The sequence below is a fragment of the Thunnus maccoyii genome, chromosome 6 (genome assembly GCF_910596095.1).
Source record: "Thunnus maccoyii chromosome 6, fThuMac1.1, whole genome shotgun sequence".
NCBI lineage: Eukaryota > Metazoa > Chordata > Actinopteri > Scombriformes > Scombridae > Thunnus > Thunnus maccoyii.
The window spans coordinates 32466868-32477136 of NC_056538.1; the positions used below are offsets into that span (position 1 = coordinate 32466868).

General features: G+C 40.2%; 1 protein-coding gene across 2 annotated transcripts; it reads left to right on the forward strand.

Annotated features, from left to right (window-relative positions):
* The first annotated feature begins 1233 nt into the window (after positions 1 to 1233).
* Positions 1234 to 8598, forward strand: LOC121899103 (trichohyalin). Of its 2 annotated transcripts, none has more exons than XM_042414697.1 (4): positions 1234 to 1328; positions 3037 to 3206; positions 4724 to 5129; positions 7406 to 8598. In XM_042414697.1, exons 2-4 carry the CDS (start codon positions 3044 to 3046, stop codon positions 8469 to 8471), a joined length of 1635 nt encoding a protein of 544 aa, XP_042270631.1. In that variant the 5' UTR covers positions 1234 to 1328; positions 3037 to 3043; the 3' UTR covers positions 8472 to 8598. The 2 variants fall into 2 exon arrangements, with proteins under 2 accessions (XP_042270631.1, XP_042270630.1); XM_042414696.1 differs by lacking the exon at positions 1234 to 1328 and adding an exon at positions 2762 to 2892.
* The last annotated feature ends 1671 nt before the right edge of the window (positions 8599 to 10269 follow it).

The following is a 10269-nucleotide window of genomic DNA, read 5'->3' on the forward strand; positions in this document are numbered from 1 at the left end:
CATGAACTGGTTTGAAAATACTACAGGTGCAAAGTAACTAGTACTAGTAACTAGTAATAAGTTCAGCTTCACTTAGCTGCTAAAAACGATGTAGACTAGATGTTTTAATATTGAGGAAGTTTTTATTTTTATTTTATTTTTATTAGGGAAGTCATTCACAGTCCAGGTTTGTAAGACATTTGAGTACATAAATCTCATTTACATAAATACATATTAATATAGAAACAACTAGACAAAACAAACAAAAAACAAAAACAATATACTGCAATAACCTTGTTAAAATAAAACTTGTCTTCCTTCTGTTACTCTCCCTTTCATTTTACTTTAAGTAACTAACTATGAACATTTGTACAAACAATGTCACACACACTCATAAATCCATGGAAATCCTCTCCTTATATCACAGTAGTAGTCCATTGGAGATGGCAATTTCCATTAAATCAGGTCAGGTCTACGTGAGCTCATGTACTTGATCCATTTTAACCACATTCCCCTAAATATTTCCATTTGCATTTTTATAGAAAATGTTATTCTTTCCATTATGTAAATTTCATAAATAATTTTTAACCAGTCTTCTCGTGATGGAGCATCTGGTTGCAACCACTTCCAAGTCAAGGCTTTTTCCCCTCCAATAAGTAATATTCTCATTAGGTAATTATCTGCCTTTGTCTGGATATTCTGTATGACAGTACCCATACACATTGTCAGAGCATCAAATGGAAAAATGATTTGATGAGGAGGTTTTGTCCTTTTTTTATCGTCTTTGTTAATCATCTTTTCTAATAAACCTGTTCTTCAGAATGTGCCTTCTTGAATGGAAATGAGGCAGATATTTGCAGTTTGTACTGGTTGCCAGTTTGCTGGATCCAGACCTTTGAATCTGCCCACTCCACCGAGTCCAGTTGACTGATTCTGTTGGAAACAGAGTGTAACGAGTTGACAATACTGTCTGATATCAGGCAAGGTTGCCAGTAGATCCTGAGAAATGCCACAGATTGTCTAATGTTGCTTTAACAGAGGAGGACAGGATCATATTTATGTGATCAAGCTGTCGACCCTCCCCAGGCTTCACTGCATACAGAGTTTAACTTCATTGTCAAGTTTACAATGTTGAGAAGTGCTGTTGTACAGGAAGCAGGTGGCTTTATAAACAATTCCATTTCTCTGTGATGCTATTAATCTTTAACATCATCAGGGGAAAAGACACCACAGTGTCATGTGAGGAAACTGCACTTTACACTGTGCTAGTCCAGGTTGTAACAAACACTTCCATCACACAAAAAGGACAACAAGGCTGCATTCAGGAGACATTATACAAGTTGTCACAGGTAAGTAAACTAACTCAGACTGTACCTAGATACTTCAGAGGCTCAGCTGCATCCTTTATATGAGCATGAAGGACCATCACTCATATTTTGACTGTTACTTTACATTAAAATGTAAAGCTGTATTGTTAATTTTAAAGCTATAATATGTAATTATTCCACATTAAAATGTCTAAAAACAACTAGACCTATGTTATATATGTTGTTGAGTTGTGTACTTACGTTATCCCAAATGTTTCCAACAATTTTCAAACCCAGAGAAATCTGTAATTTAATCAAAGTAACGGACCGTTTCATTTGGTCGCCTGTCAATGGCGTCATACCTCCTCTACCAAAGAGTAAACACGCACAAGATGCATACGGCGGCGCTGTGTTTGTCCGCTACAATGGCGTCTACCAAAGAGTAACGTTATACACATACAAGATAATTCATCGACGTTGTGGTTGTTCAACAGAAACTAAATTGACTTTTATTCTGTTTTAAGCCACATTTTTATGATAAACTTTTTAGATCTTGGTCATTTTTAACTATATCTTTTAACTGGATGAAGGATTTTAGTCATTGGACGTTTGGATCTTAAGTTATCAGAGGAACAAGCTGAGCAAACGTTAGCAGCAGCTCGGCTAACAGCCCCTACTGGACGTCCTGTGCCAGCTGAACAGCTTCAGAGAAACACTGATTTTTAACGTGAAACTGCTTTATTCAGTGTTTTTACTGGTTTTAATCACTGGGTCCGTTTGTTTGGAGAGGAGGAGACCTCTGCAGGTAATTCAGCTCCCAGTAAAAACATCCTGAATGATGAACACTGGAGTAATCCTAATCCGAAGAAGCAAGTTGTTTAACAATGAAGACAAAAACTCCCATGATCCCTTGCTACTTCACACTGTCACCACACTCCGTCTTTTGTTATTGTTTTGATTGAGACCCCTAGCGGCTGAAATTACATATTGTGCGTTTAAGTTTTTCTGTTTTCCATCAGCTGCACGTCAAACTGATTCACAAACTAACTTTAAAAACATTAACAACATTTAGGTTGACAACTAAACGAACAGATACTTACTGAAAGGTCAATATTGGTCCAATATTTTCCCTCCTGTGACTTATTTGCACTGACTCGTCCATCCATGTAACGGGCTGTATGTATGTCAGGCACTGTTAAGTGTCAGCATGAATTGTAAAACTCTACTTGTATGTTTCAATAAGTCAAATTCCTGAATAGTAAATTTAAACACCTGAAATTAAAGTGAATTTGAAAAATGTATTTTTATATTTAAATGACAGATTTTGCTGCTTCCAACAGTTAAAGAGCAGAATTTGCTTTATCTGTCACATCTTTTTACAGCTGCATTGATTCATTTTTCTTTTGGCCACTTGAGGGCAGCTGAAAAAAAGTGAAATCACATCATTTTACATATCATCACCTTGTAAAGTTAATACAGCAAACATGTTAGCATCTGTTTACACGTCCAACAAGTACGGAGCAACATTACGATTCATTTGGAGATGTGTTTGTGTCCACCTGATGAGTCTATGTTCAATATTCACTCTGCTTCTGTCTCTGGGTTGGTAAGTTAGTGTAATATTAAACTCAACGGTTTTTAAAATTCTGTTACCTGCAGCCCTGCTATGAATCCAGCCCTTACAACCAGCTCTTGTCATTTAATTGCACTTGAACCATAAAAACACAGCTGACTGTTATTTCCTCTACAGGTTGAACATGTTAACTAGGTGGTTAACTTTCACAGCTTTTCTGGCTGGCTCAGCCAATCCAGAAAGAGCAGCTCTTGGTCAGGGCTCCGTGACTGTCACACCGACCTGCAGGATCAAAGGTCATCCAGAGGTGGAGCTGACGTTAAACTGTGGAGATGGAAAGAAAGCAGGTCAGTGAAACAGAGAAGACTTAGGGTGAGCCTGAAAGATCAGTGCACCGCAACTTTAAAAAAAACACATGACAAAACACATGCAAATGAAGAAAATACTTTCATCAGTTTGACAAACCTCCTAATCTTCTAGCTAAGTAGCAATTAAGCTAATGCTAGATAATGATGCTACGATAGCTGTTGGACTCAGATAACGTTAACATTAAAGGATATGAGACTGAATGACAAGCCAGTAGCGAGCTATCTGGATAACTGCTCCTTCCTACAATGTAAGACATGCTGAAATTTAGCTGGCCAATATCAGTGATAATGGCTGACACTGTATCCATAAAAACATAGATTTCTGCATTGGGTTGCACCCATAGACTGTAAAAAATATGGATGTAGCCACCATGACGTCACCCATTGGTTTCTGAAGAGCAGTTTTGAAGCTCAGAGGGGGGCGGCCCCGGCTGTCGCCATCTTGGCAGTGCCTGACTCCACCTAACTCCTGACCAATCCAAAATGGGTAAAGAGGTGGAGCTGAGGCGGGCCAAATGAAGCCTGGTTGCTGAAACAAGCCACCTAGCGACCTGTCACTCAAAGTGGCCACGTCCTTAGTTATGCATAACTTTAAGGCTTAATAACATTTAAATGGATGAGTTATAAAAAACTCACCCCCCTACAGTTGTCATGAAAGGGGAAATTAGCTATAGAGATGAAACTGTTTTTTATACCAGGCTGTAAACATGTTTATTTCTGCACTGCGCTATCAGAATTTGATCCATTTGGTCCGGTAACATTTGGAAAGTCTAGAAGAGCCGCATGATTAACAGCCAGTGCGGCAATGTCCTGCCCAACATGAGATTTAAAAACTCTGTTTACTGTGAATTACAGAGAGATTTATCTGGAGGTGATAGGCTTAATCAGCTTTGTGTGAACTCCTTTTGTAAGGGCTTGAATGTAGCACACATTCATTTATATGTAAAAGTTCTGCATTGCAGGTTTAAATTTTTCCTCAGGTTGTCTTTGGTCGCCAAAACTCCGAATCACCTGTCAGTGGAAGCATCTCACAGTGAGATTTAGGGCTCTGTTTTGGATTGATGACCAAAGATTTCATCACATTTCTCTCACTATTATTACTCACTATTATATCTCAACTTTTGTCTCAGACGGACCAAAATCGCACATAGTAAAGGGGCCTTTTAGTCACTCAACACCACATCTGTGGCACTGACCTCCAAGCCTGTTGGTTCCCACTGAAGATTTTACAAAACAGTTTAAAAATATACTGTTTTGTTTATTAAAAAGACTTATATTGTGAGGAAGATGGAAGAAGATATATCAGGCTTTGGATACACACACAATACTTATTAGTAGATCAGTTCATTGTTGGTTTTAGTCTTCTTGTGGAATTTGTAACAGTAAGAAAGATTTAGACCATCACTGGACTTTTCCTTTAATTTCAGTTCTTGTATGGTTGTCACACCATCAGCATGTACCTGCATCTCTGTAACTCCTCCTCCTTTCCTGTATAGGTGTGGTTGAGTACTGGCACACCCCCTTTGGAGACTTCCACACCCCCAGTTTCCACAATAAACTGGACCCTGTCTTTATGCACCATGATGGGAGCCTGGTGATCCCCAACACCAGCCGTCTCCACGGCGGTTTTTACTACTGCCTCCAGCAGCACACAGAGGGAACCACACTGTGGCCGTACGAGCTCCATGTTGGTCCCGACGATCAAAAGAACCAAGAACACGGCGGATATGAGGAAGGCAGCAGCTGTGATGCGTTAAGGTTCAGGAGGGATGTTGGGTCTGAGGAGGAGGAGCAGGGAGGCGTTTCAGATGAGCAGTTTGCAGCAGCTGTGGCAGCGTCGGTGCTGCTGACGTTTGTGCTGGGCTTCAGCGCCGGAGCTCTGAGCAGGACTCATGTTCTCAGGTGCGTTCTGGGCCCTTACATCCTGTCTTTTATTCACACTGGGATCAGATCCCCCAAATCAAACAACGTTTCTGTTAAATTATTGTGCAGATGTCTTGTCAGTAAATGCTAAAAACAAGATGTTCTGTTATTGATCAAAGAAGTACGGTGGCCCTGAAGTGCACATCACAACGACAAATGGACGCTCTCCTATTGACAAGGATCATCGCTGATTGGACGGACGCACTGTCTGTCTTTTTAACAGGAAGGAGGCGCTGTCCGCCTTCATTTGGGGTCCATGTAGTCTCCGCCCAAAGCTGTGTTCAACTTGATTCATAACAGGAAAAACAATCAATGTATTACTTTGTTTTTCTGTTTTTCGTGTGAAGGAAAAAAAAAGAAAATCCACATGCTTTCATACATATATACAGCGCCTCCTTCCTGTTAAAAAGATGAACAGTGCACCCATCCAATCAGCGATGATCCTTGTCAATAGGAGAGCGTCCAATCAGCAACAAGCTTTGTCGGTAGCAGGTACCTACCTTTTCCTGTAGAAGTTAATGTTGTTGTGTTTTCTGCTTTTGAGGTTGTGTTTTGTTATTTGTTGTTGTGTTTTCCTATTTGTCGTTGTGATGTGCACTTCAGGGCCACCGTAAAGAAGCAATAGGAATTAAATCCAATGCTGACATGTCTGCAGCTGGAACCTCTCAGCAGAGCTGGAGACTTAAAGCCTCTGGAAATGTGGCCCGAAATAGAAAAAAATGCATATATGATATCAAAGTTGAGTGTCTCATTAAGTATCCACAAAAATATTGGCTCAATATTTGGTTCAAAAACAGCTCATTTGGCTGCTCAAATCATTTCTGAGGACTGTGGGGGCGTGTTCAGATCACATTTGATTGACAGCTCACTTCCAGCTCAAGTACCATTATTCAATTCAATTTATACAGCGTCAAATCACAACAAAAGTCATCTCAGGGCACTTTTCAAATAGAGCGGGTCTAGACCGTACTCTTAGATTTACAGAGACCCAACATTTCCCCCATGAGCACCTTTAACAGGAAGAAACCTCAAGCAGAACTGGAATTTGTGTAGCACCTTTCATACAAAAAATGCAGCTCAGTGCTTTACAACAAAAGAAATTACATGCACCAAGTGCTTCACATAAAAAAAGACATAAAAACATATAAATGTACATAAAATGGAAGATAAAACCCACTTGATAATATTACTAAGCAAGATAAGATACAATGAAGTGAAAATACAATTAATGGAAAAGTTGGCCATGAATGAATAAAAAGCATGCTCAGATAAGCAAACTAAAGAAGATACATTCCTCTACAAATCTTAAACAATCATGTCAGAGAATATTTTACATCTTTGCTGACCATTCTCTAATGCTGCAGTACGTTTCTGGATAATTGGAGGTAATTTACTTCCAGTCCAAGCAGCCACTGCTTTCCACTTATTTATGGAACAGTGTTACAGTTAATTATCAGTCTCTTGAGTTGTGAAATTCATCACAGAGAGCATCAAGTGTGCATGTTACATCATCAGTGTGTTGTAATGCCGTTTAAATTCAGACTAATTTAACTAGTTCCAAGAGTCTGCTGATTGATTTTTATATTGTGCTGAAATAATGGAGACCAATGGAAAAATCATTCATATCTCTAAAACACAGCAAATAGAACTGTGATCTAATATGTTTTGTTAAATGGGCTAAAAGATATAAAACCATTGTGCATTTCTGCCTAAAAATTAACTTAACGGAAGTCATTTGAATTATGATATATTGGCATTTTCAATTAAAAATACCATAACCATCACATAAATACATCATATATCGGTGTGGTGATTATGGTATTTTTGATTTTCACTGATCAGTTGTCCCAAACAGCTGCTCTTGATTGCGGCTAAAACAAGACAACTGTTCACACCAGCAACAGTTTCTCATGTTTACCAGCCGTGACAGTCTGTAATGTTTAACATCAAGACAAACCTAAAAGACCTGAACGCATACAAAAACACGCTTGCACTCTCTCAGCTTCAATATGTCACCGTCTGTGGACACAAAAGTTACAAAACAGCCATCAGATTTAGATCTATAGTATCTCATTAAGTGGGAATAATTTATGGTTTAGACTAGAAAGATGGTTTTAGTTGCATAGTGTAGCTTTAAACACAGATTTTTCCATTCACTGCCAATAAAAAAACATTTTAAAGCAGCGTTAATTTAGTCAAAAGTTATCAAAATTGTAATCCAATATAAGAAGAGTGTGTGCACTATTTTCTCTCAGGTGTCTAGGGACAGTCGCTAAGAGGTTGCAATCACCACGGCGACAACAATGCCAAACTGACATGTCGGACCATGGCGATGACGTCACCATGACAACCCTGCCATCCATGTACGACAACCAGGCCTTTCAGTTGGAACCGGTGAGGGATGACGACTCTGCACATCGTGTAACCACGGAGACGATGATTTCGTCCGTGACCTCGTCTCCCCCCGCAAAACCTCAGAGAAGCTTCCGGCACAAACGAGAGGAGGAGCGGGAGACCACTGCTTATCTGGAGGGAGGTGACCACATGAAGGAGGAGGAGAAAAGGTTGGAGGTGGAGGAGGAGGAGGAAAAGAATAAAGGGTGTGATGGGGAGGCAGAGGAAGAGGAGGGAGGTTTCTATCTATTAGAAGAAGATAGAGGGAGTGAAACCGAAACAGATGAGGACAAGTGTAGTGACGACGGAGAGGAGAAAGATGGGAGAAAAGAGAACAGGGAGGAAAAGAAGGAATGGAGAAGGGAGGAAGAGGTGGAGGAGGCAGGTGAGCAGGTGAACAGGAGCAATGAGAATGAAGAGGAGAGGAGAAGCAGTGAGGAGGAGGCAGCCACAGGTAACAAGGAGAAACGGAGAGATGAGAAGATGAGGGAGGAAGGATGGAGGGGGGAGGAGGAGGAGGGAGGAGATGATGGAGAAAAGAAGAGAAGTGAGGAAGATGAAGAGACAGACATTAGCAGAGACGATGAGGCGGGCAGGAAGAACCAAGAGGACACGATGAAGAACGGTATCAAAGGAGGAGGAGGAGGAGGAGAACCATCATCCTCGCTGCCTCGCCCGGGCCGTAGAAGCCGCGTCATTCGCCTCTATCAGTACAACGAGGACGGCCAGCGGTATTGCCACCTTCCAGACCCCGCCCCCAGTGACACAGGCCCCGCCCCCAGGCTCAAACAACGCACCCTCTCTCTGACACGCCTCAACGCCATCATGGCCGCCGCCTCGGCTGGGCCGCTGGACGCTTCTCAAAATAAAAGAGAAACGGAAGGGGAGGAGAGAGAGGAGAGGCCACACTTCCACATGGAGATATAATGCATCAGAGGGTGGACAAAATAATGAAAACATTATGTCAGCTGATCCAGTGGTTTTGATGATTGTAGCCCAACAAGTGTAAATTATTAAATATTCCCTCAACAAATGTATTAAGACATAAAAATACTCTGCTTGGAACAGTAATGAATGTCTGATATGGTTTCTCAACCAATTAAAGTATAATTATCATATTAAAATCCTTAAAATAGCATCTACTCTTTCTACCTCGTTAAAAATATGCAAATATATTTCATTTCAGTTTAACAGCTGGATACCAGATGTCTCCTCAGTGTTTGTGCACTGGAGACTTCTATTATTATTATTATAGACTAGATAATTAACGATTTTAACTTGCAGAGACTCGTTAAAGTTTTCATGTAGCACTACCAGCAGGTCAAGAATATGTTATCTAATGGCTTTGTGAACTCCTTGACTTTAATTCTAGGTTCACATTTGTGTTTTTGAGTGAAAATGTCTCAACAAATACCGGATGGATTGTAATGAAATTTGTTAAAACACATCCATGTTCCCCTCAGGATGAATTATAATAACTTGATTGATCCCCTGACTTTTCAAATTTACTTTTACATTTTTAAATGACCTGCAACACTAACGAGCCTCAGGTGTTAGCATGCTAGCACACTGAGCATTTAGATTAAACGGAGCCACCAGCATATCTGCAGACTTCACTACTTTTGGACATTTTTAAGACTTGATTATTAGCTGATAAATAGCCAATATCAAGCTCAAACAACCTCTTTCGCAGACTTTATGCTCTTAAATTTTTTTTGCCTCATTGCAGACAGACCTCTACTGATTTACACACCCATAACACAGAGACAGCACAGCGTGAAACGTGTAGGAAAGAACTTCAAAAGGCAATTATTGCTTTTCATTTATTGCCTATTTTTTTACAACCTAACTTTGTGGAAAGGAGAAGGGGAACAACAGGTTATGGAGAGTCTCTTGGGAGCACTTTGCTTGTGTCAGTAGCTCAGCTTTGTCTCTCAGGGAGTGATGCCCAAATTAGGAAATGTGCGTCATGTAGCAGGTGGATGTGACTCCCCTCGTTGAGACCTGCTGATAGACGCAACAGCGGAGCAGAGGAGAGACACTGAGATAGTGATGTAACGAACTTGCACGCTGGTATTTCACTTTTTTTTTTTCTTCCCGAAAACAAATAATTTTAAAATATTTGTATGAAACAAATATTCGTAAGAAAAAAATCCACTATTTGTGCTTTGTCAAATAATGCATTTGTATTCGGGCACACCCCCTACTACAAAATCAGAAAATATCAGCACATCATGACAAAATATTAAGTTGATCATCATGATAGAGGACAGGAGGTGGTTTTGTGTCTGACATAAACACGCATTTATATAAAACTATCTTAGTGAGGACATTCATTGACATAATGCATTTCCTAGCCCCTAACCCCAACCCTAAACCAAATTCTAACCTTGACCCTAAAACAGCCCTTTGAAGGTGTGTCAGAAAGTGAGGACCGGGCCAAAATGTCCAGGTCTAAAACTCAAATTGGTTCTCATGATAGACATACAAGTACACAAACACACACAGTCGTGTTTCCATCACTTCAGAGGACATTACTCTGACTTACATTAATTTCCTGTAGACTTCCCTGTCCATAACCATTAAACCAGCCTTACCATTAAACCAAGTCATCACCCTAAAATGAATGATTTGTTATGGGGACTTGCTTTTTGTGCCCAAAAGGGAGGCGATACCTCACATTTATGTCCATACATAAGGAATACCTGGTACACACACAACTCAC